Below are 26,629 nucleotides of genomic sequence, written 5' to 3'. Positions count from 1 at the left end.
TTCTTTMTCCTACCTTGCACCTCACTAAATAGCCTGGGTCTGTTTTCTTGGTAACATCCCTGTAGGTAGCAACAGGCTGCTATTTTAGTTCTCATCCCAAAGCCATCTCTTCAGCAGGCTGAAAGAGCCTAGCATCCTCAGTTCTCACAGGGCAAGTGTTCCAGCATGTGACCATCTTGGTGGCCTTTCACTGAACTCATTCCAGTGTCCTGATCTCTGTCTTGTACTGGCRAATCTCTCCCTGTGTGTTGTCCTCTGCCTGTGGTCTCAGGGAGCTATGGAGTTGCACCCTTGTCTCAGCTGGCTGTGCTGCTGGGGCTCCCTGAGCTCTCCTTGCTGCAAGACTGTGCTCTGKCTCGAGCTTAGCCAGACCTTGGCTGGTCCTTCTCTGCAGAGCTGTTCCTCAGGCTATGCCAGCAGCCAGGGGGTTTGTCTGTCCCAGGTGTAGGACTTGGCATCTGTCCTTGCTGAATGTCACTATTTAGGTTTTTGTAGGCCCAAACTGTCTCTACATGAGTAGTTACCTGCCTGTATTCTGTCAAAAATAGCCACTTAATTCATAAAGTGCCTTCACCCATCCCTCTGTAAGGTCAAAAATTAATGGTTGTTTTTAATTAAAAACAAACTGGCAGGTAGATCCAATTTAATGTTAAAACAATTCAATAGGGGAGTTTTTAAGAAGGAGTTAAATTGCCTCTGTGCTTAGATTCTGGGGCACATGAAACASTTTTATTTGGAAGTGTCTATTATTTTTGTTCTGGCTGTATGTTCTGCGGATGTTGCTCCTAGTGATGTGTATTGGATCTGAAACAAAAGCTGCCCAAGGTGTCCCTTTTTCATCTTGCTGGTCTATTAACTGTGACTTTCCCTGAAGAGAGAGACTGTAGTGGAAAGGTTGCCTGGAAAAAACCTAATTCCTGTGAAAGTGCTGTGTGAATGGCATCTCTTTTGTGTGATGAGTGTGTATTATTGCTGTACTGCTCTTCCTAATCTGGTCCCTATTCATTGCACTATTAATGCTGTTGTTTCATAGTGAATCAACCAGTAAATAGGAAAGCCTGCTCATGGGTGCCTATAACATCTTGTAGGCCAAGAAAAGTAGAAAGAGTTAAGGCTATTAAACRAGCAAAGCTGCTTTGGTAAGTGGTGTTGTTTTATATCCTTGTATTTTGCTACCCCCCAAAAAAAGAAAGCAAAAATTAAAAGCATSTATAGACGGTCTTGCAGCAAATTATCCTAATACTCTATAGAAAGATGAAGTGGTTTAATGGTTCTTTTTTTTTAACTAGAATGCTCTTTAAACTGAARATTATACACATCTGTTCCTCTCCTCAGTATAGTTCCAAAATACACAGGTAGTCTTGCAGAGGACCTGGGTAGTATGAGTTGTATATCTGTCTTCGTTTTCGTTTTTTTTAGAGGAAAAGCTGTTCTTGGAAAAACTACAAGCAGACTTTAAGGTTTTCTCAAATAATTTTTCCTCCTATTTCAAAAATCTTGAGGTTAGTCCGATCCTCTCTTTGACCTCCAACAGACATGACTTCTGGCACAGTTATGAAATATCTACTCATACGGTGTATTTACTAAACTGTTGAGGTTAATCCAAGCAGATGTCAGTGCTTAAGCAGTGGCAGGTCATAGTCTGTAGCAAATATTGCTCTTGAAGCCAAAATATTGTGGAGTGTGGTTGACATTTTTTGCTTCCTTTAAAAAATATCCAAGGGCAGCACATTGGGCCAGTGTTACTGAGAGCTGCACAGGTTACTATCAACAAACCCTCCAGAGTGTCTGTGGGGAGAACAYAGTTGTATCCTTGTTGAGCCAGTTATTAAATGAATGTAAATATTCCTAGGTTTGATGTATGAAATGAATGTCATGGTGGTGTAAGGCTACTAAAAGAAGCTACTGTGACATGAAAGGCCTATTGCACAGTGAGTTCTGCAGCTCAGATCTGGCAGGTGGGCTTCTGGAGAGTTTTTCAGCTTTGGGATTGATTGAGAGACTTTTACCTAATATTTAACTTTTATAGTTCTCTTAAAAAAAATCAATTATTTACTACTTGTGCAAGGAACTGAGACTTCTGTACTGGAATTCGTGGAAATTACAGAACAGTATTTTACTCCTGGCATTTCTGGCATGTAGGTCTGCAAACTCAGTTCTAAGGCTTTGCCAAAGGAAAACTGTCAGGCAATAAATATATGTCAGTCAAAACAGAGTAACAAGAGAGATGCTGAAGGCCTGAATATCTGGTCAGAAATTCTCAGAATAATGTGCCTTTTAGTCTTGGTCTCTTCTGAGCTGATGCTGTTGAAGGCRGATTCTAAGATTTGTTTTTTCCTTTCTTACCTCCTAATTGGATTGTAATTTCCTGATGTAGGAGATACTGCCACCTTGGACAATTTATGTTTGTTATGTTGAAGTGTTGCTGGATTCCTGAGTACACCAGTGTGAACAGTCATGAACTCCGTGCATATCTAGGGCATGGGAATGAATGACTGTAAAATACTTAAAGGTGTTATTTATTTCTTCCTCTGGAAGTTCCTATCTTGCCAAGGGAGAGGAAATGCCTTCTGTTTATTCTGGATGTTCTTTACAACATGAGATTTTGGAAAGGAGAATTGTTTGAGRTGCTTTTTGCTTTTGGCAGCTGTACTGCTTTTCAGAAATGAAGATGCATGATAGACCCTTCAAGCCTAGTCTCTTTCCAATCAAATTTGTGAGGAACTGTATTGTGAAACAATTCTTCTTGTTATGTTTAAATAATGGATTATTATTTTGTGACATTTAGTATTTTTATTTGCACTTCAGTAAATAAATAGAAATTACTTTTAACTGTACTGTCCAAATATCAATTTATTAGTGACTGGACTCATTGTTGCAGTATTGCAGAGGTGAAAATTATTCTTATGAACCCAYTGACATGGTTGTCTGAATAATACAATTCTGCTTTTTTTAAATTTCAGTTGTTTCTATCTAATTGTTCAAACCTGCCAGCTGTGCTTGCATTAGCAGAGCTTTARGCTATTAAGTTAAAAATACAGATAATCTGTTTTTCTCATGCAGCATGTATCAGGGCTGGGAAAGATCCTAATACTTTGGATTTGAAAGGCATGTTTGCATCTCCTGTATTCAGGAACAGTTTGTCTCCATTAAAAAAAATGGAGGAAAAAATAAATGAAGGATTTGGTTTTGCTTAAGTTTTGAAATCCTGCTTGGGGAAACCAAGCCTGTGAAAGGATGGATRTTTAAGACCCTCATCAAGGTATTATGACAATCCATAGGCAGAGACAGTTGTTGTATAGACTGGCAAAATGTGTTTCCTAGAAGACTTCACAACACTGGAGAGTAAAGGAGTCTGGACAGAGTAAGACATTTATTCACCGTGTCTGCATGGAAGGAAGTCACAGATAGGGAGATGGATGAGGTAAGAACCAAGGGTTGAGTGTCAGACACCATGAACTGAGTGTTTCCRTGCATGTCCTTGTGATCAGCTGCAGTCTCCTTTCTCCCTCTGGTTTTTATCTATTCTTGTTTCTTGGTATGCTGAGGAGTGGCAAATATGTATTAATAATGTGACTATGCTTTGTATGCATAGAAGAGTAGGGCTGGAAAGGTTCTCTTGGCTCCTCAGGGCAGTTCCCAAGCAGGACTGACATTGCTGAAGACTTGAAAACCTCCTCTGGCCTAAACCATGTCTATAAGAAGTCAGTCAATCTAAAACTGGAGTGTGCAGCTCTGACCAAGATCATGACCCTGAGTCTGCTCAAATGGTAGAAGAGGTTGAAATCCATAGGAYGGTGGTTAATAAGTAAATACGTATGTGTTGGTGAGTAAAGTAAACTAATAAGCATCAATGTGCTTTTCATACACAGGTTTTAACTMTTTCTTTTTAATTTTTTTTTCTTTTTCCGTTCTGCCTTCAAAATTGTCTAAAGAGTGAGTCTGTATTTTCCTGCCAGATGAATTACCAAATGTCTTGGTTGAATAGCAAGGTACTGAATGGGAGCAGTCTGTGCATTGTGAAGGTTCTGTCATTTGATTTAAATGCAGTATTTCAACATCTTTATCTTTTTACAAAATGCCGAAATAGTGAAGAAGAGGAGAAGAAGGTGAGGCAGATCTAGMAAGGATCAAGTGGAAGTAATGTTTRGTTTATTTAGGTTTGGTTTSCATGAGCTTTTAGCCTGGTCAGAGAGCTCTGGAGATGGAAGGGATGTACRGCAATGTCCTCCCTCTGGTGATTAGTAATTTATCCCTTCCTCTTTGATCTGAGTGCCTGATGTCAGTCATAGTGAACTTTAACCTTAGCATGGCTGGAAGTGCCACAGCAGTAGGTATAGCTCTGAGCTGTGAAAGAGGTGCAAGGAACTAGGGAAAGGAAATACTTAATCCACAAATTCTCTGTGTACCTGCATTCTGATTGTTACCAGAGAGAGAATAGATTATATTTGATTTTTCTGTGCAAGCTGCAGTGTAGATGTATCCTTAAACAACTCTGAAATGAAAAGGTTCCTTCTCTGTTAGAGTAATTTTTATCTTACTAGGACAGTTCTGTTCCAAAGTGTCAGTGCGTGTTAGGATTGTCCATCTGTGTTACCATAGTGAAGGGGAAAACACCTCTAGCAGTTTTTGAGGAGCATTATGTTAGGCTTGGACACAACTGACAGCAGATGACCTTCTGGTGGCCATGTAAAAAGAACCTGGCAAGAGCCCCAGATCGTCTTTTATTGAGAAGMATTAACTGTCTGCAGACTGCTGAGCAAAAAGAATTATTACAATGAGATGATATAACTGTTTATCTGCTCTTGCTCCTCTGCAGCCTCAGGTGCATTTTCKGAGCCAAGGTTCACCTTGGTATGATTGTATTAGCACAGGGCGTGAGGCACTGGGGATTGGTGGTCTGTACTTCTCTAACTGGTAAACCTATTCTGCTAGCTAAAATGAGGATTTTCGTAAATCATTTCTGCCCCAGAGCGTTTGGTGCCTGACTAATTTCATGGCTTTGCAGTTAAGCAGTGAGATTTCTGTGTGACAGTGTTAGAGAGAGAGCCTGTTTCACAGAGCGTGCCATTGATCTGTATGCACAGGGTCAGCCTGAGATTTAAACCCTGTGTAAGACCTTTTTAAGCTCCTTGGGCTCAACTGCTCYGTAGATTGTTGCCTTGCAGGAGTGAGAGAGTTTGACATGGTAAGAACAATGAGTAAATTAATTTTGAGGAGAGTTGGGTTTGGGTTTTTTTTGCTTTACTCTGTGGATGTTTTATTGTTGGGATGTGATGCCCTACTGCAGTCTGGGAAATGTAAGCTTGGATTTTGACATATATTCTTTTTGAAAGCAAATCACTGAGGACTCAGAATTACATTGCTGAAGTAAGTTGTGTCTTTGTGATGTTCTTTGGGATCATTAACAGCTTCTACCTTTATTGAGTAGTTTCCCATATTGAGAAGGAATTTTTTACTCACAAATGTTCTTTGTCAGGCTGACCTTCAGACTTCTAGTAGTTTCTGACTTTTTGAGTAGTTTGAAAAGTGCATCAGCATGAATGATTGACTCCCACACCAATATTTTTTTTCTTAAAACAAAASTTTCGGTAATTAAAAGATGATTAAATGATTTCCTGACTTTTTTTTTGCTATGCAAAGAATTTGTTGTGGTTAGATACTGATGAAAGTAATCCTTTGAGCCAGTGTTGAGTTTTTTTCCCCCTGAGTTTGGGGAACTGATCTGTATGGTTTTTAATATGTGTGGGGTTTTTTGTTAGTGTTGGGGGTTTTTGTGTGTTGTTTAGGGTTGTTTTGGTTTTGGTTGGTGGGTTTTGTTCTGGGTTTTTTTTTTTTTTTTTTTTTTGCAGGTTGGGGGGATGGTGTTGAGCTTTTTTTAGATTTGAAGAACTCCAGAAAGTCTACCCAATTCTCCTGGCCCATAAATAAAATATTATTACCTACTTCATTTGCTTCACTTCGCAGTTTTGCTTAAGACAGTAATTTTCAATGTAGCTTGGGAAAATTGTCTTAGAGATGTCTAAAATAAAACTCCAGTCTGGGTTGCCTCCTTCCAGCTCCAGACAGGCATCTCCTCCAAGGAGTATGGGAGCTTTTCTGGAGTCTGCAGAGGCCTRCAGGAGCCCAGTAAATTACCTTAGAGCTTTTTCTTCTTTTCCTAYCCCCTCTTTGGTTTCTGTGAAGAAGATTACTTGTAAATGTGGCTGTCTTGGTGCTGTGTGTTGTTCAATTGCACTCCATGTTTTCTGAAACTTCTGTGASACTCATGAYGGTTGTTCTTAAATTTGGGACAAGAAAAGCTGAACTAYGTAGCTTTTTTGAATCCGTGTTCTCTCATTCCATGCTTTAGAATAGGATCTGAACTACAGAAACAGATACATATGGGCATACTCTTGGGCGACTTGGCCCTGCTTGAGCAATAGGGTTTGACAAGGTGACTTCCACATGTTCCTTCTAGCCAAAACCATTCTGTGAAGAATCAATTCCCTGAACACAATATATTTAATTGTATAGTTATATGTTTGAATCAAGGCAGGCATACTAGAAATATACTGTTGTGGAACAGAATAATTATGTAACTGTTCTGAAAAAGAATTAATCACTTTTACCTTTAATTGTGCTGTCACTRGGCTCTTAGTGATTGTTTCATGTTTTAAAGCAGTGGTATCCACATTAAATGTGTARATTGGTTCTGTTTCCTTTTTGAATGGGAGAGTGCAAAGGGATTTACTTCTTGAGGTCTGTGTTTGAAGTTTAAGTTCTAAAAATCATTTAATGGAAGAGTAACCTATAGCATGTATTTCCTAATATATAAGGTAACAGGCAGCACTCTCAAAATTAGTGTTTTCACTCTTTTTCAGGTAATTGAAAATGGCTCCTCAATGATGCTGAGTTTACAATGGGAAGTGTCACACTTCGCTATTTCTGCTATGGGTGCCTCTTCACATCCGTGACCTGGACACTTCTGCTCTTTGTTTATTTCAACTTCAGTGAAGAGAAYCAGTCCTTCAAGAATGTGCCCGTCAAGGGGCTGGAACCTCAGAGGCCATTTCCAAAAAAATTCTACCCCCGTTTTACGCGGGGACCAGTTCATATACCTGAATTGCAACAGAAAGAGAATAAAATAGGAAATTCTTTTGGGAATCATATCCAGGACCCAGTTAAGGGGGAGGTAGAATTCTCTCCTGAAATGGGTAAGTGGTTTTCAGTGTTGGTGACAAACTTAGYGAAACAATAGGAGAAATGAGATGGTTTTCTGTAAAAGAAATCGCAGAAAGAAATGTATAATGAAGAAGTTTTGTTTGCTAAAATGCAGGTATTACTAGTCGCTCTGGTCATTAGAAATTACTTGAAAWTTATTCTGCAGTGCTTAATCCAGAATATACTCTTTCTAATATTTACGGCTATGCTGTGTAAGTGCTGATGAGRACTGGGTTACAGCACAGGTCTGCCCTTGATTAACTAAATTTTGATTTTGGAAGRTTCACTGTGTGCTTGTTTCGTATCTTATTTCTATATTAATTTTTCTCAAATACATAAGCTTTAATTACCTACAGAGAAACTCATATGCAGTAATTAAAAATAGCTTGATATCAGTAAACACTGAAGAGGACACACTGATTTGGAGAATATGCTTTGAGTATGACTTAATCTACAAGAAATGTGTRTAGGACAAACTTACAATGCAGGATTGAGATGACAATGGTTAGAACCAAATCGTGCTTACTTTGTTCCAGCAAAGGTCTGTGTTTCACTAGAGCATATTTCATCAATGAGGTGGTTTAGTTTTGTGTTCCAAAATAAAATGCTTTGTGTATTTAAATGCTTACAGCATATTCAGTGCTGGGTTTAGATGTGCAAACAGRCATGTTGTGTGCTGGCTTAAAACTTGGTTTGAGTCTGGAGGCAGAAGCTGAGTGTTGTGGTAGAGTGTTGGGATGTTGGTTTCTGCTGCTGCTTTGAGAAATACAGCACAGAAACCTCCATAGCCAGGGTTTAACGCTCCTATCTCCCTGAAGTCTACTGTCATGACTGTGGATGAATGGTGAATCACAAGCTTTGTGAGTTTGTAGAACTTAACAAACTTCAGTTTCTGAGTTGGTCATTAAACCTGKGTGAATATGGTGGAAAAATGGCAGTTCATGTTGCCCTGTGGTATTAACAGTGTTTATCAGTTGACTACAAAAAGCCTGAGCATCAAGTGAAGTGAAGGCCAGTCCAGAGGCAGCCATTTCTTTCCAGCCATTCAGTATGGCCAGGTGATAGTCAAAACCAAACTGTCATTGGTAGGTTGATTTATGTTTTTTTTGGTTTTTTTTTTTGGGTAATCTGTGAGAGCCACATAAAACTGCTGAAGTAAAGCCTAAACGAATGTTTTGAGTGCAAACCCCTTATTTTATATGGGGCTTCTATCTGCTGTTTGAACTGAAATTCAGGCCTTATGCATGTATTGATGCTGTTCTTCATRAGGATGTTTTAAAAATACCAGCACTCCTTGAATATATTCATAAGTTCAGAAAAAGGTAGTTAGTGGTTAGTCATGGATGGATTGTAGAATTAAACATTTGGGRCATGTTTTAAGCTTATGCTTGGTATGAAGAAAGTGTTTTAAGCTGACCACAGTAGACTGTGCCACTGATTGTGCCAGAATGATGGGGCTGGGTGACTGAACTGACCAGCTGGAGACCTTCCTTTGGGTGTGGATGTGGTTCATTGGAAGACTGACTGACCCCTTTGAGCTGCTAGTGATGGGGCAGTACCACTGTAAGCAAGCCTCATTTCTACCCCCACGATGCAGCTGATCCTCAGTGGGAACACTCATCCCTGAGCAGGACAGTCACAAGACACTCCGTGGGTGTATCCCATGTATTTCATGTATATCACTGCCCAGCACTTCCCACTTGGTCCTGCACAAATGTCGAGGCATTTACTCTTGAGYTGTTTGATAGTGCAGCTGCACTGCCGCTGATGAACTCAAGATTAAAAGCCACAGGGTGGTAAATGTAGATAGTGGGAATGTGGATGCATGGAARTACCTCTGGAAGATCATCTAGTACCTGTAGGCAGACTTTRTTATTGAGACACAGCTGAGAGTGACACAGCTGTGCTCCTAAGGCCCAGGTGGAATACCTGTTTTGAAGTTTTCTTCCATTTCAAACTTCTAAAATTACTTCTCTTTGCTGTTTTCACGCAACTCACTTTCTCCAGGTTCAAGCTCAGCTGGCTTTTGCATAGCAGATGAAAACTGTAGAACAGAAGATGTGGAGACAGGCTGGGAGGATTTGGTTTATTCTGCCTCAGTGAGAAGGCTGAGGGCTGAGATATTATTGTTGTCAGCAGCAGCTTAATGGRAGGCTGTAGGGAAGATGAGGCAGACTCTTCCCAAAGTGTATGGGATTATGATAAGAAATTGGCRTGAGGGGATTTCAGGTGTGGACGAGGAAAAAGATTTTCAGTGTGATGGTGATCAAATGCTTGAACAGGGAAATAAGATGTTGTAGAATCTTCATCTTTGGAGGTACTGAAGTCTTTCAAAATTGAACTGCACTTGTTCTGAGMAACCTGCTCTAGCTGGACCTGCTTTTGGGAAGGACATGTCCCTTTCAATCGGAACTAGTCTGTGAATGTATGAAACATTTATTTTCCTGGATGTATGGTAGCATATTAATGAGGAACCCTCTTGTTTTCTGCAGATTTTGAATGATATGGAGATGATGGRCAGGGTGGAAAGAGATCACTTACATGATCCTTGTTCACTTCCTGTATTGAAATTTCACTGAAATTGCCTGTGTAGCTTGAAAATAACTGAAGAGAAAGCATCTCATTCTGTGCAGCCAGAATAGAGACAAATAACAAATAATCATTCTACTACCTCCATTGTTGCAGAAGTGATTAGAGGCACAGGTGGTGGCAGACACCAGCTCTCTCTCTCTYATGGACCTGTGTGAAGTGCCACACTGTTTTGGTTCTGTTCACACTGGTAAATGTGTGGCTCAGTGAGAGAAGCCTGTAGCACTGAGTCAAGGCACTGAAAATTTCATATTGGCTTCTTGCAGTGCATTTCCTTATACCAACAATTACTTCTTCCATGCTTAGTAACAGTTGCCACTTCTGCTAAAATAATCAATAAACAGCAGCTCTATTGCTATTTTACCTGCTGTCAAAGTCCAGGTGAGATAAACAAAAGTTCTTGCATAGCTATTTTTATGTTACCACAGACTGCAGAACTGCATGAAATTGGAGCTGCTATTGTGRGGATTTTTCTACCATTCTAAATGTATTTCTTCTCTCAAAAATCTCATTACAGACCTGTCACCTGTAGGSATAGATGCTGATTTATTGTGTGCCAAAGTCTATCCTCTATTGCTTGTTTGATGTTGGTTTTAGGTGGTGCTGAAAATTAGAGGCCATATGAGTGGAGTGTGTCTGGTAAGGCAATAAACACAATGGAGCCAGCAGTCTTTGGAGAAGGATTTCATTTTATTACAGYTGCAAGGACTACTTGTAAATACTGCCTGTTTGTGAGAGGGAGCAGAAACAATTGCACAAATACACACTTTGCAAAACCAGAGGGATTTTTAACAGTGTAATGGGTTTTAGGAGAGGTTAAAGCATATGTTTCAGTCCTTGATTTCTTTCAAATGATRTTTTTGAGCCTGTTAACTGAACTTGGCATGTTTCTTTTGCAGGAATGATTTTTAATGAAGAAGATCAAGAAGTAAGAGACTTGGGCTATCAGAAACATGCTTTCAATATGCTTATCAGCAATCGACTGGGATACCACAGGGAGGTGCCTGATACAAGAGATGCAAAGTATGTGCTGATTTGGAGACAACATGGTATAGTTTCATGTGCCCAATGGCTTGTTACACCTGATGTAGTGTTTAATATTTTTGGGATAACATTTCTGTCATACATGTTTCATCTTCATCTGTTGCTGAAGGCAGATTTTTCAGCTAGTTAACAGGAGTGCTTGAGGGTAGGTTTTTTATTCTTTGGTATTTTCTGTCTTTTTTGACTGAATATTGTTTCTGGAGTTCCAATTTTTTGGTCAGTTGCTAAATGTGTGTGATGAGCTGTGCGCTGCTCTGAATATTTACTGTTAAAGAGAAGATACTTTCCTATAATCTGTCTAGTGCATGGGGAGGAGGACTGACATCTGTAACAACAGTAAAAATCCCAACATTGAAAATGAAATAAATCTGCATTTATTTTTCTAGCGGTCTCTCTGGTGTGGGTAAATATAATTAACTGTATTTGTTGATACGTCTCTCCCAGAACTGAGCTCATTCTAAGTAAATGAAAGCTTTTCTTCTATACTTCTGGGTTTCTGTTCATAATTTCTTATCCCTATTGGATCCCCCCATGCCTGGCATTAATCTGTGATACCGTGCCCTATTAGAAGTAAGGAAGGACAGRTTTTAAAAATAAAAAGAATGATCTTTGCTTTGAATGGGATTCAGCCTGCAGATTAAGATGCTTAGATAACTGCTTGTTAGTCAGTTGTCTCTGCTTTTATTATAATTAGCAGAGATCCAGTCAGTGCAGTTAATGAAGCATGCAGAGCTCTTCAGCTGACAAAACACACTTGACAGCCTTAGGGTGAGCTGAACACTATTTAGACTGCACTGACAGCAGTGACTAGACTTAAGTGTCTTAATCTGCCCTCTGAATCCCAGCCCTGGTTGTATAAAGGTATTTAGCACCAGTGGAGGTTTTCTGGGCTATCCAACCCTGTCTCCAGCAGCTGGCCAATAAAGCTGTGGTATTTTTTGTGGGCCTCATGTTGTATTTGCCCTTCCTRTACATGTCTGAGCTATCTGAGGGTTCTAGACAGTGTTTTGACAGCTGAAACAAGCTCTGAGTATCTTCTGTTCTCTGTCTTGAAGATCTGTGGTTCATAGTCTCACCTCAGTCCATGATATCTACTGTTTTCTAACCAGCAGCAGTGTTAACTGTAAGTCTATATTATGTGGACAGTAACTTACTATCCTGAGTCCTAGACTCGTTATGTTCACCTTAGRGCTTCCTCCTACACATTTAATGTTTGCTTGTTATTTATGAAGTTTCAATAGAGACCCAGTTCTGTAGAAACCCCTCTGTAAATAGTGACAATGACTCTATCCCTGTTTTCAGGTGCAGAGAGAAGTCCTAYCCTGCTGATCTGCCCTCTGCCAGCGTCGTGATCTGTTTCTACAACGAGGCGCTCTCTGCCCTGCTTCGTACAGTGCACAGTGTCCTGGACCGCACTCCTGCTCACCTCCTGCACGAAATCATTCTGGTGGATGATAACAGTGAATTGGGTGAGAGACCCTTTCAGGAATGTTACACTTCTGGGCCTTCCTGTAACTTTATTGACTGGTCAAAATAAACTCTGGAAGTCATGATGCAAAGCCAATTTGTAATGCAGCCCATCTCCAGAAAGTGTCAGCCACATCCCTATGTGTGGTGTCCTGAGAAGCCCAAGGTGGCATCCCCTTTGTCACTGGTGCAGTTTTACTGATGAGCTTTGTGTCATAGAGGTTTTAACATTCAAAATCAGTTTTTGAAGCTAMTAATCATGGACTCAAAGAAAGTTAGGTGGAAGGGACCTTAAAGATCATCCAGTCCTAACYCCCACTGCTATGGGGAGAGACACTTCCCACTAGACCAGGTTGTTCAAAGCCCTGTTCAAGCTGGCCTTGAATTCCAGGGGTAGGGCATCCACAACCTCCCTGGGCAMYCTGGTGTCCCACAACCCACACAGAATAGAATTTCTAAGTATAGAGTATCTAACCTAAATTTCCTTTCTTTCAATTTGTACCCATTACTCCTTATCCTGTCACTTCAGTTCCTGTTGAAGTGTCCCTCTCTGGCTTCCTTGTGGAGCCCCTTCAGACACTAGCAGATTGCTGTGAGATCTCCCATGCAACCTTCTCTTCTCCAGGCTGAACAGCCCAAACTTTCCCTGTCTTCACAGGGGAGGTGCTCCACTCCTCTTTTATCACCTCTTACCCACACTGATGAGTGGGAGTCATGAAGCAGTTGTTTTATAGTTTGGGTTGGCCCAGAGGTTTAGGCCTTGCTTGGGCTGCTCAGGTGCTCAGAGCACATGATAGTTGCTGTGAACGCATCTGAAAGGAGCTGCAGGCACACAGACACTCGCCTGCAATCTTGCTTATGGGSTGCCGTGGCACTGTGGAAACAATGCGGCCGCGTTTTGTACTTGCTCAGCATTTCAGACTGCAGCGTGCTGGGGCCGGAGCTCAGCGTGGCTGGGCGGGCTCTGCATGGCTCTCGAACAGCCTCTTGTGGCCACCCTGGGAGCGGCTGYCCTGGCTCTGGGAGCAGCCTCTGCTCCCGCAGGCACCGAGGGGCCCTGGAGGGGTAGACCTTGCAGGATTGCTTTGCTTCTGTTGAAGCATTGCTGCATTTTTTCTCGATTGACAGGCAAAGACAGACATGCAATTTAAGTGTGGGTCTTCAAAAGCCCTTAATTTTGGTCCTTCAAAGGCCAAATGTCTGTTGAGGAAAACGTTAGCTTAGCAGTTCTTGCCAGCAGGACTGTGCAAGTTCCTTGCTCACCTCTGTACAAGTCCACAACTGTTTGCATTTTAAAAGCGATTTTTAGATTATGTTTTTATTTAGTATATATGATTTTTAGCTCCCTTGGTCTTATCCTTTGCTTTCTGGTTTAAGGTCTCACTCTGAGAGACTGATTAGATATGTATATTGTAGAATGAAATTCTCTTGTTATGCAGGAAGTTGATTTCTCTGAGGTCAGATCAAATGTCGAGATACAAGAGAGAACAAAGATCAAACACTGTTCCTTGCTGATAAGAATGTGTAATATTTAAAAGCTTGTTTTGTTCKGTGTTTTGGGAGCATGAGCCTTGCTATAAAGTCTCTTGTGTAATTTGTTTTGTATTCAGACCTTGCCTTACTTCAAAATTCAGTCTTTTGAATGTGAGGATACAGTCGATTGATGTCTGTGTTGAGGCAGTAATACTATGCTCTTCTGGTCTGTTGTTAAATTGAAGCAATTAGCAAAGTTGCTAATTTGAACCAAATTACGTTCAAAACATTCAAGTATCTATTTTTGTCTTTCTGACTTCAAATGAACTTGTTCTGAAGCCAAAGGCAGGAGGAGGTATTGTTTACACAGAGAATTACTGCTCTTGATGCTAATGATCCTGTTTCTGCTGCTGTTTAATTTTAAYGGGTGGATTCTTACAGCTAAAGAAAGGCAAAGGTGGCTTAGGGACTAAAATGGATAAAAACTTTGTGCTATGGGTCTTATGATCTTGGGAAGATTGCTTGATCTCTATGCCCCTTTGTTTTGTTTTTCTAATTAAATTTTAATTTTCCTTACATTGCCTGCATTCTGAAGTGCTGTTTTARATGAAATTCTGCCTAGTTCTTCAGCTGTAAATATGAGACCTGTGCTGCACACAGTGCTGTTATGCAAACCTTGGGCCTTTGCACCTAGTTTTGCCTCAATCATCATTTTAGACTCAATCATCAACAGTCTTACTGGCTAAGCAGGCATTGCTGTGGCTCAGCTGAGCCTACTGTTGTATTGTTTTTCCATTCCCTGAAAGGCAGGATTTCTTTTCTGGTATAATCKCTTTCTCCCTGATTTAGTCTTAACCTGTTATGGGAAAGCCTGARGATATGTTTTGAAGGCTGTTACTGGAGGCATTCTTCTACGTAAAAGGTGAGAGTGAAGAACAGAAAAGGGGCAAATTGTCTGCAACTCAGTGCTTTAGAATAGTTCAAAATAATAACGCTCCAGACTCCCATCCAAGGTTCCATTTGCTTTTCCAGGACCGTTCGTTGTGTAGATATGGAAGAAGGTAATGCCTAAAGTAATTTTTGAAAACTGGCTAAAAGGGAGCAATTCTCTCCTTGGAGCAAAATTTCTCAGACAGGCTGTGTTGAAGTAATTTTTTGGGTTGTATCAGTAGTTAGTCTTCCCAGTAGACATGAAGGTGACACACAAAAAAAGCCATCAACAGCAAAAATCCCAAAAGGTGTCTGAGACAAACCTGTCTGTTGAGGGTGGCCCGGGCACAATTTCCAGCAGAATGCCATTTTCYCTGGGTCAAAACTCTACTGGCTCTTATATTCTGCTGCTCAAGCCAATATTCTGGGCCTGGTTTAGCTCTTGGTATGGATGTGACTTTTTTTGYTTAATTTTTTCTTTTGTTTTCAGAAGTTTGCAGATGCGAAACTCTTTCCTCGTTTATTTGCCTCATTTGGTGTAAGAGCTGAGTTTGATAACTGACTTTTTATGCTTTGTGCTGGCCCAACTGTTTCTGGAGGTGTACACTGTTCTTTCCTGGTTGTACTGCATGAGGTGAAGAGTGATTCAAGCACTATTTTATTTTCAGTTTGTAAATCTGTCTGTCCTGCTTATTTGGGCATCTCCTTTGGGAAGCACCTTAGAGGTTATTTTAATTATCAATTTTCTAGGAGACTTTTTTTGAAAACCTCTTCCTTGTTGGCTCTGGCATAAGATACCATATCCAAACCARGGAGAGAATTCCTGTGACCCAAATGAATTCTGGTGGTATCTCCYCAGAAAGTTTCCTTTGTGCTGGAGTATTCTCTCGCATCACTTGTTATGTGTTGCCTTCTCACTTTTGAYCCACCATGTGTCCTAGCAGTGCAAAGGCTGACATCTTAACATTTGGAATTGCATCTGGGTATCTCCTGCCTGAAAGTTCTTATTGCTCCTGAAGGTTACAGCTCTGATTTTCACAAATTTTCCCTTGGCATTTAATCTTATTAACAGCAACTTTAATGTTTGATCTKACGTTCATCAGAATTATGTTTATTTTGGCATATCCTCTGATGAAAGTGTGTGCCTCTCTATACTAAGGTTTTCTGTGAAGTCACAGTTGGGCTTTTGTTTTTTCTCCCATTGTATATTCCATTTTATGTCTCCATAAGCTTATTAACTTACATTTTTCCATTACTTCAATCTTCATGTGTCCATCTTCACTTCAGTAGTCCTGCTTTAATGTTAGAAACCATTGACCTTGGGTGAAAGAAGTATTGTTGCTCTTAAAATTGCCATTGATGTTCTCTAAGTTACAGTAGTGCCTGTAGACTTCAGTAAACTCTGCACTTCTTCAAAAGCACAGGCTTGGAGGCAGAATCTTTGATCCTTTYGGGTTTTAGAAAATCAACCAGCTGTGAGGGAGTTGGACTTTGTATCTGTTGTTCTGTCAGCTAAGCATACAGATAATACAGGGTGTCTTTGTGCTTCTTCTGAAAGGTGTGAGCATTTGTTCTYATGTATGCAATGTAGTAATTTAAATCATTTGCCTGTGTGAAGTATTTATTGTTGCATCTGTTGCAAATGTGAGTCGCCATGAGAAGAATTGGGAAATGTGTTTCTTTGAACAGCACTTTTTTTTTAATTCTAGTAGTTCCGTTTAACTTGAATAGTGCACTAAAGGCATTGGAGGGCAAGTGTAGGATGTGAAATGAGTGACTGTCTTTTTGACACTCTGTGTTTGAAGCTGTGGTCTGTCAGGGTAACTTTTTGATCAAAATTTTGGCCATTTTAGAGTTAAATGTCTTGAGACTTTAAACGAAGTGGTCAGAATTTCTGTCCTGTTGTTGAACTTGTGTTTTCCTTTTCTCAGCTGACTTGAAAAAAGAYTTGGGTGACTATGTTAAAACTCAGCTTCCAAAATCTACAAAATTGGTAAGAAATGAGAAGAGGGAAGGCTTGATCAGAGGAAGGATGATTGGAGCCTCTCATGCCACAGGTACCSTTGCTTATTTCTCTTTTCCTTGCATACTTTGACAGTAAGTAGATTGGATGACTTCTCTTTTTGTAGTGCAGCTTTTCAGCTGTTCAGTGTTTGACCTGGTTACTTTAGCACACCATAGGGGTTCTGCTTGTCATGTCACACTCTAAGCTACGCAACTTAGCATTATCCCAAATCTTTCTTCCCCTGCACTATCTCAAAATAATAACTGCAGTAACTGCGAATTTGGATCCAAATTGGAGTGGTTTGTAAACCTTGAGACACTTTGAGTGTCTCAACTGTTGATGCTGTTTTTTTTCTTCTTGGAGACATTTGCTTTCAATAAAATGAGGTGTTTTGTTGGAGTGGATAAATAAAATTGTGAAACAAAACCAGTATTGTGCTCTAAAAAARTAACTAATTTTATTGAAAGTTACTAACACAATTTACCATCATCCCAAATCTTCCCCTGCACTATCTGAAAAAATGACTGCAGTGTCAGAGACAATTTAGTTTTTCCTTTTCTTGTCCTTGAAAGAATGTTGTCTCAGGAACATCTCCATGTAGTCAAGATACTGTAGTTGCAGGATATTTTTTTTCATGTTTTATGTGCAAATTTCTGCTCTAAAAGGAAATCTGCTCCCTTTTAAGGTACACTAATCTGGTTTCTCATTCTCAAATCTAATAGCAATTTTTCTTGTATAAGCTCCTCTGTTGCAGTTGGTGTTGATTGGGAAAGCTGATATTTGGCGTTTTATAAACAGCCTTTACCAGATTGTGCTTTCAAATAAATTCTTWGGCATCTGAGAAAGTGTCTGCTACTTTCTTAAATGATTTTGAGTGGCAGATAGGTCTCTTAATTGGTGTTTACTCATTAGCATTGTAATGATATAGTCCAGAGAGAAGATTGTACTTGCATTTTCCAAACTGTGCTAAAATTCATTTGACTTAGTTCAATTTTAAGTAATTTTATTGCTCTTCTGAGCTGCTGGAGTTCCATCCCCGTGCCCAGTCAAATATTGTCTGCAGGGTGACTTGTATTTGCGTGCTCCAAAGTTGTTTTCTTTAAAGCTGTTTCCCCATCTCTTCCATGTTATTCTACTGTTACATAAATTTTGTGTTGTGTCATACAGATGCTGATGCCTTTTTAGATGAAATGAGCATGAGGGTGTGTCATAGACCAAACAGTTCTTACTGCCTGGGGCAGACAATATCCATGTAACTTGATAAGTATGGCTTTGTCTGGTGCATGTGTGTTTGTGTTTCATGGATTTTTGTGKTTTATGTTCTTTGGTCTCTCTAGGGAAAGTGCTGGTGTTCCTGGACAGTCACTGTGAGGTGAATGAAATGTGGTTGCAGCCTCTGCTGACTCCCATCAGAGAGAATCGYAGGACTGTGGTGTGCCCTGTGATTGACATCATCAGTGCTGACACCCTCACCTACAGCTCCTCCCCTGTTGTGCGTGGGGGCTTTAACTGGGGCCTGCACTTCAAATGGGACCTTGTTCCTTTGTCAGAACTGGAAGGACCCGAGGGAGCCACTGCTCCAATCAAGTAAGGTTCCTCCTCTGTGGTGTGAAGCTCTGTGTATCACAGGGGTGGTCAGAAGCACTTCTTAAGTATTACAGAATGTTCTCTGGGTGTGCAGGTTTAGAAGCAGATTCCTAACCAGTCAAAACCTGCTGACTTGTTTTCTTCACTTAGAAATAGGTAACAGTAACCAAAACTATTTTAGTTTAATTTCTTGCATTCTATCATGAATTAGGTAGATCTGTTTTATTAGGTCAAGAAAGCACACTTCAGTGAAAGCTGCATATAAGCATTTTTTAGAAGACAAAAGTCTGAAGGAGCTTGTGATATTCTGTATTAAACCTGTCCAATAATTTCACTTTTGAGCTATGCATTGATGTTTGTCTCCAGTCTGATATACTTGATTTAAAGATAATTTTGATACTGTCGTGCTAGGAGTAGCCTACATATCCTATTAATATCGACTCTATGGACTCTGTAATTCCTGTACTGAAATGCTAAAGAATTGCTTGATTGGGAAAATTGATGATTGTGGAAATTTGAATTCGTCTTTGCAGTCTTGTGAGTTGTTTTGAAACAAAAGTCTCTGTAAAGCTCAACACTGGGGCTTGAAAGTCACCTTTCTTCATCTTTTAACCATTGATAGCTGTGTGACCTGTACAGAACTGGCAATATCTGATTCTAGTAGACATGTAACTAATRTAAAAAGGTGTCAGCAGGCACCTTTTATTAGCAGCAGTCATGTACAGTTCAGACACAAGATGTCCCAAGTGAATTCCTTCATGAAWAGAACAGTGCTGCTACAGCAAAGGCAAGAAGCTCATTGTTATTTTCCTAGTTGCAGGGATCAATCTCAGTACAGAATTCAGTTTTGTCAGGTGGAGGAACTTCAACTTTTTTACAAACTGGGTAAGATTTGCCAAGTGAATCAGAAATTGGGTGTGTTTTCATCTCATTCTCTTTTCTTGGGCTGTAAATGCAGAGCATTCTAGGCTGCCCCAAACAGTTCCAGCACAAGGTTCTCTGCTGCCATGTGACAGCACTGCAGTTGGTCTTTCCATGTCTCCCCATCACAAGAAGCCAGGAAACTTATCAAGTTATTTAAGTTTGGCTTGTTTGGAGAGTGTCAATGTGGCAGTTTCTGAAGGGAAAGGACAGGCTGAAAAAAATCTGAGTGGGGAATCAGCATCAAGTCTTAAAATCCATATTCTGTTAAGAGCTACATTCACATTGAATTTGGTCAGTGGCTGAAGGTTAGCTRTTGCTGTGTTCAATACTGTTGTTGCATTCCTTCAACTCATTTTTTATGAAAAACATTCATGGTAAAAAGACWGAGAAGTTTATGGTTAAAGTGAGTGTAATACTCTGAAAAGATTACATTTTCTGAGTACGTAAGTGATTTTTTTCCTACCTAAAGGTCTCTGCCTCCTTTGAAAAAGGAGCTAGATTGCTATTTAACTTTTGAAAATGGCTTTCCGTCCAACAGAAAGTTTTGCATTTTGCAGACCATTTTCAAAAATGAAATATTTTTGGTGTCAGTGGAAAAATTGAGAGCAACTTTCAACCGAGGTTTTAAGGTGACAGAAACTGTAGTAGAAATTTGTGTGAGAACARGCAATGAAATCTTGACCTGGGCTTGGTTTCATCACAGGATTTTATTTACAGGATTTTTATTTATTTCATCTGGAAAAAGGTTTTTTCCCATCCCATTGGATGTTCCAATCATATCGTGTATTTATACGATACGACATAGTGGTTTTACTATTTTGTACTCTCGTAGGTCGTCCACATATTCAGGTGTTATGGTACAGTAGCAACTGAGTCTAGAGACTGAACAGTGTGGATCATATGCAGATTTTTAGAAAATAGAACACCTTCTAGTAACACACAGGCAAGGTGAAAAACTTTATACCATCTGTATAAATTCACAAACTGTAAATTACTTGCCAGTAAACTGATAATTGAGTCAGTGATGAAACAATGTGCCTCTGGCATTTGTTATTCCTCTTTTCCTGTCCTATCCCTTTTACTCAAGTTTATGCAATGTATAGGTATTTTAACAATGGAAGATCACAAAAACCACTTACAGATCCGCTTTTGAAAATGTTTTGAGACTAGAACTGATGTCGAGTGACCAAAGGATTTAAATTGTGTTATATAGATTTAAATTTGTCCTTTGGAACTAGCAGATTCAGCAAAAATTGCTCTTGTGGGGCTTTTTCTCTCCCTAAAAGAAAATTATCTTCTTTCCATGAACCTTTTTAGGTCACCTACCATGGCTGGAGGGTTGTTTGCCATGGATCGTGAGTACTTCAATGAGCTCGGACAGTACGACAGTGGCATGGACATCTGGGGAGGAGAAAACCTGGAAATATCTTTTCGGGTAAGCAGAGAATTTKCAGCTCTGTGGTTAAATGTTCATGGCTTTTTGTTTGTTTGGTGGTGGAGCATTTCATAATAGCTATAAAGAAGCATAGGAAAAGAATAATCATACAAGTTTTTGAAATTAGTTTATAAGTGATATCTGATGGATTTCACAAGTTGATTGGAGGTGTGTGGTTCACAGCAGTATCACTTATAGGTAAGCTTAGCATATTTCCTTAGATGCCTGGCCTGTGGAACATTTTAGACAATTCAGCCTCCTTTTTGAGGACCTGGAAATGTAAATTCTTGTGGAACTAAATTGAGAGTCATGTGGAGAAGTCAGCTTGGTTGAAAAAATGAGAAGATCATAATCAGAAGACTTGAAAAGGGTGCTGCATTGGCCTTCCTGTATTTTATCTCTTCTTCCCTGTCACTCCATTGAAAGAAAAGCAACTACTTGTTGCAATTASTTGTGCTCAATGTCATGGTTACCTCTTTACTTTTGTAAAGTGGATTATCAACAGGTTTGACGAGTCTACCTGAAAATTATATACTATCATAACAGATAAGAAAAGGGGATTAAAAAAAAACAACCTAAAACCAGACACAGGACTCCCAAAACTTTAGAGAAAACTGTCAATTGGAGAAGTCAAGATTAGAGTTCAAAAATAAGAACTGGAATTTCATAAATYTGAGTGACTTTAAAGGAGTGTGTACTGAATAAATAAAATCTTTCCATTTTTGTATAAATGTAATTCTTAGATATCTGCATATCTGCATAGAAGTGTGTTGCATGTGAGGACATGATTGTTGTTACCTTATAATAYACAGTTTCAACAAAAAGGGCTTTGAAAACTTGGGCTACATTCAGAGAATTTAGAGCTTCTGGAATTCCCTGTCTCCCTGGGGGAGGGTTCGAAAGAAGTTGAATCTTTATATTGTCTAGAAGGAGTTTTAAAAGTGACTTGATAATAAACTGCTAATGTGAGGAGATTTTCTGGCATCGGAGGACATGTTAGTCCAGTGAAGGGCCAGTGTTGGTAATTTGCTGGAAGATGATGTTAAAAAGAAAATTTAAAAAAAGAAATGGAAGTAGAGTGTAAATAAAATGTAGATATGTGGTGCCATGGATTAAGACTCCTAAATGTAGCATCTGAATGATAACAGTGTTTCTGAGTTCCTGTATCTTAACAGAGACAGCTCTGTCCAGTAAGTTTCCATACTTAGTTGAAAAGCTCTCCAAGCTCCCTTGATGACATGGACTGATCTTTATTATCTGTCACATAATTGTGGATGGTTTTCATGCAGGTAAATCAGTTTAGGGAACTCAATCTGCAGGATGAATCCTAGCCCATATATCCCAGTCTTTTCTTATGGGTTGCTAGAGCATAACATTTTAGAAAATTTTCTGTTTGTCTCTGGAAAGCCATGATGTATTTTTTGGAAGGTGTGGTCATATGAGAAAAACAGTCTTTTGTAATATGAAGATCTAAAAATTTAATTTGTCAGAAAACATGACATGGGSCAGCACTGCTAATCCTGCATAATGTGTAACTCTACCAAAGTATCCCTTGAAGAAGGGGAGGAGGTRGTGAGCGGTCTGAACAATGAGGCATGTTCTGCTTTTGTATGGACAGATCTGGATGTGTGGTGGCAGACTTCTGATCATCCCCTGCTCCAGGGTGGGACACATTTTCCGCAAGAGGCGTCCCTATGGCTCACCTGGGGGACAGGATACCATGGCTCATAACTCACTGAGGCTGGCACATGTGTGGATGGATGAATACAAGGTAAGAGACAATTCTAAGTCATGAAATAAGGTTATTAATGGTTACTAACTGGCTTGTTTGTCAAGGGCTGTGTCACACTGGGATCTGTCACACCTCTGATGGGGTTTTCCTTCTGCTTTCCTAATGTTAATTTTGATAGGAATTCCTAAATTCTGTAGAATTGTCATTTGGCTTTTGAGTGCTCAAGTTGCCTCCCTGTTACTTTGCTGCCTGCRGGAGTTGAGTTTTATGCCTTTTTAGTGAAGTAAAAGATGATGGATGAGCTTTTGCAAGCTCTACATTGCTTTGTGTCCAAATCAGTATTATGTGGCAGCCATGTGCTGCCATGTGCCTTCAGGTAATTTCCATGTTGGTGAGACAGGGTTTTTTTTGGCTGCTTGTTTGCTTTCTGTTTTAATTAGCAATCTGCTTCTTAGTCTGTCTTGCCCTGGAAGAGCAATCAGGATTGATTTCTGGATCCAAGGGCAAGTGTATTCCTTCCTTGTCTTCAGATCRTGATACTAATGCTTTGAGCATAGATCAGGTGTTTGTAAATCCCTCATCTCTCAGATACTTAATGACATTTTGCCCTCTGAGACCATAGCATTTGCTATATGCTCAGCTGCTGTGATCCCTACAATTTCTATACAAGGCATATTAATTTTATTTTCTTTAAAGATTTATGTTTCAAACCCCATCCTTTACCCTGATGTTCGGTTTGAGGAATCCATTAGAGCCCATTAATTTTTATCTCCATTCTTCATCTGTGTAATGCTTTGGTATATCTGATCTATCACTTTCCCTTTTTTTGATGTCTGGGCACAGTTGTTTTGTGATTAATGATGGCTTTCTCTGAAGCTTGGACTTGATTCTTTGTCATAATTTCCATCTAATACTGCTTTATCCAGCAAGCACTTGAACTGCTGATTCTAGGAGTTTCTTATCACAGATTTGGTTCCAGAACATTTCCAGCTGTTTCTAGTCTGATTCTCTGATAGTTGCCAGAGACTGTCACCATGACAGTTTGTTTTAGTGTATGGAAGGCAAGCTYGGAAATATTTTGGTTTTTATAAGAATAATGCAAATATTTAGGACCAGTATAATTTAACAAAACAATCTAATGATGCACAGTACACAGATAAGACTTAAAGGAGCAAATATCAGTATTTAATAAAACGGCATAAAGGAAGTGATTCAGCAAAATTTTTAAAACTGTCCAAAGCAAAATGCAAAAGTAGTAAATTCATGTATACAGTGGTAATAAATAASATAAAAGGTGAGATACCAACATTTGAACTTCAGCCAGGAAAGAGGCAATTGGAATAGCAGAGCTCCTTTTTGGAGCAGACCAGTTTCTGCTGATCCTAATGTCCAGTCTGTGTCCAGACTTGCTCAAAGTTGGCCAACTGTCCAATGTATACCACATACACGTTTCCCTTTCATCTACTTTTAAAATAGCAGTGATACATTGAGCACATGCAAATGCTGGACAGATATGTAATTTGTCCAGAGGTGATGCTGTCTGTCATCTTACTATCAGATGGCAGGAGGTAATTGGAAACTGTCGAAACCACATCATGGTGGGTGATATCTGCTGGAGATGAATCCAACAAAATACCATAATTCAGTGCCTTGAAAATTGAATTCTAAATRGTACCTAATAAACAAATTAATGTGAAAATAAAGTGCCTTGTCTATGAGCTCAGTAAATCTTTCTGGAATTAAAGATGATAAAAARGGATTTTATTCCTTAGTTTTAGCAWTAGTATTCATGTCACATTGCACATTCATGGGTTTCTGTTTGTCCCCATTGTCTCTGCATTACACTCAGGCAGCACGTATGTTTGGGTTGGAATTTTAATCTGCCTTTGTCTAGTCCGTAAGATTCTGAGTATCATCATAAAATACAATGTGAAAAAAATAACATTGTGGGAGTCTTTCTGGAGATGATGCAGATGGATGGGAAAAATGGGGCTTCCCAGAAAGCCCAGGTGATGGTTCTGATTATTCACATGAATAAGGAGTGGTCCCACTGAACTTCATGAGATAGTTCCCTTTATAGGTCTWTTCTGGATGGTTTTACCCAGATCATTTGTAAAGTTGGAAAGCTGGAAACTGTGCAAGACAAAACACATTTGAATCCCACAATAACAAAAGCAATCCATTGAACAATCAAAATACTTTCAAGGAACCTTTGTCAGATGAGGCTGCTGATGATACATGCATCTGTTTATTAGTTAATGACTCTAGGATGTCTGTATTGCCAATGGCAGTAAAGTCAGGGATTAATTTGTTTCWTTCTCAAGTTGGCATGTTAAAAAGATCAGCAAATTTTTTACCTAAGAAGTTTCTTCATCAAAAGAAAACCCTYAACTAGAAAGATTAGCTCAGGGTTAGGCAAGATTAAATCTCACTTTCTGTGGCAATCCAAGCATTGCAATTTCCTATTGCCAGTTTCAGATTTACTGGTTGAAAGCACTAGCAAAATGAAATGAAATTTTAGGAGTTCTGGAAACAGGAAAAAATTGGAAATTAGTAATCTGAAATTCCTCTTCACTTTTCCCCGACCTTTTTTTCTTAAATACAGGAGCAGTATTTTGCTTTGAGACCTGAGCTGAGGATGAGGACCTATGGAAATATCACTGACCGTGTAGAATTGAGGAAGAGATTGAACTGCAAGTCATTTAAGTGGTATTTAGATAACATCTATCCTGAGATGCAAATATCTGGGCCCAATGCCAAAGCTCCACAGCCAGTTTTTATTAACAGAGCGCAGAAACGACCAAAAATAATCCAGCGTGGAAGGGTAAGAGAAACTTAAATATATAAAAATATGGTGTGTTAATTATTATGAGATTTTTTTTTTTCTTAAAGATTTGCTCAAATACAACAACAATAGTCTGTTTCCATAAGTTTTGCAGCAAGCTGTCTTGAAAATAACAAAATTTTGTCAAATAAGTTTCACTCTGATCTGTATTTCAGGTCAGACTAGATACTGTTCATTGAGGTTTCTTACCTCAAAGCTCTGAGTTAGGAAGTTTTGCTGTCTTTAGAATGCACCTTCATGGGTGTTGATTCTGAAGATGGATGTGAGGAGAGAGATTTGGCCTCAAATATTCACRCTCTGGTGGGTTATGATAAGAGCGCAGTGTAATTAGTTTCCAAACTCATTGCTTTTACKGGGTAATTTTCTGCAAAGGTGAACATTTGCATCTGAGGCTGCTGGGTTTTCTAGTCTTGACTGTTACATAATGAACAAAAAATGAGTTTTTCTCCTCTCTTTTCTTCTTCAAGTGAAGAGAGAATTTTCTATGTGCATTCATGAAGGAAGTCATGATTAAATTCATGCTTTAACTGACACCTTTGCTTATGAGTTTGTATGCAGGCAAAGCCACCAGACAGTCGCAWCTGCTCTTTCCAGGTGTCAGATTCACAAGATGTGTGCTTTTTATGCTTCCCAAAAATAGTGGATAGCTTCAAACCCAAGACAACTTTCTCAATGTCTTCTCTGTGAAAGAGAATACTCTGCAGTAAGCTGTTAAATGTGCACATGGATTATAGTTAGCAGGTTCCTTTTTTGGCTCAGTAGTTGGAAGCACTAAGTAGTGATGTCCCCACAGGGGGGACAGGCTACAGTAGCTGCTGACAATTGCTGGTTCAGCAAGAAGTGAGCCAGGAGGACCTGTGTTCATGCACGACCTATTGACACCATTAGATTTTTTGCTTGGAAGSAGCTGTCTGAGAATCCACCAAGTGTGCAGTATTTTTATAGCAATATCCCAGCCAAGCTGTGAAGTTAGTTTTGTGGTTTCCCTGAATAAAACTGATACAATGAGCTGATTCTCCTAGTTGTTGGATGCTGTTACTACTCTAGTGAGACCTTTTTTTTTTCTCCTTTTTAAAAAATTTAATAGCTTTCTGTTTTCATTCAGACAGAAAGTTAACTGAGGAATTGTTGATGTTGGAGAGAGCTACTTGAGGGATCTGAATATCTCAGCAGCACTTAAGGATAAATCTTCCCAGCAGTTATTTACCATGCTTTAATTTTGAAAAAAACTTTGTGTACCCTTTAAGAAGTGGGGAGAAGCAGCAAAAAAAAAAAAAAAAAAAAAAAAAAAAAAAAAAAAAAAAAAGCAGTTCCTTGGCTTGGTTCTCTGGATTCAAGAATTATACCCAGCATTGTATGAGAGAGTCAGTTTTGGCTTTGAGGATTGTATAAACT

The 26,629-nt window shown here is 39.4% G+C and overlaps 1 protein-coding gene across 2 annotated transcripts in view; it reads left to right on the top strand.

The window, feature by feature from the left end:
• The window catches only part of GALNT11 (polypeptide N-acetylgalactosaminyltransferase 11), a 46,590-nt gene that overhangs the window by 8,842 nt on the left and 11,119 nt on the right, over positions 1 to 26,629 (top strand). For both annotated transcript variants that reach the window (XM_057365394.1, XM_057365393.1), the window contains exons 2-9: positions 6,864 to 7,196; positions 10,692 to 10,815; positions 12,139 to 12,305; positions 16,638 to 16,763; positions 18,049 to 18,298; positions 20,540 to 20,657; positions 22,276 to 22,428; positions 24,995 to 25,213. In XM_057365394.1, the coding sequence (XP_057221377.1) occupies positions 6,902 to 7,196; positions 10,692 to 10,815; positions 12,139 to 12,305; positions 16,638 to 16,763; positions 18,049 to 18,298; positions 20,540 to 20,657; positions 22,276 to 22,428; positions 24,995 to 25,213 (1,452 nt within the window). In that variant the 5' untranslated portion in view covers positions 6,864 to 6,901. The remainder of the gene's footprint in view (positions 1 to 6,863; positions 7,197 to 10,691; positions 10,816 to 12,138; positions 12,306 to 16,637; positions 16,764 to 18,048; positions 18,299 to 20,539; positions 20,658 to 22,275; positions 22,429 to 24,994; positions 25,214 to 26,629) is intronic.

Source organism: Malurus melanocephalus, unplaced genomic scaffold (genome assembly GCF_030028575.1).
Source record: "Malurus melanocephalus ecotype Western Australia unplaced genomic scaffold, MMel_1.1 scaffold_52, whole genome shotgun sequence".
Lineage (NCBI taxonomy): Eukaryota > Metazoa > Chordata > Aves > Passeriformes > Maluridae > Malurus > Malurus melanocephalus.
The sequence above is the reverse complement of the archived record's forward strand: the minus strand, read 5'-3'. Positions and strand labels throughout refer to the sequence as shown.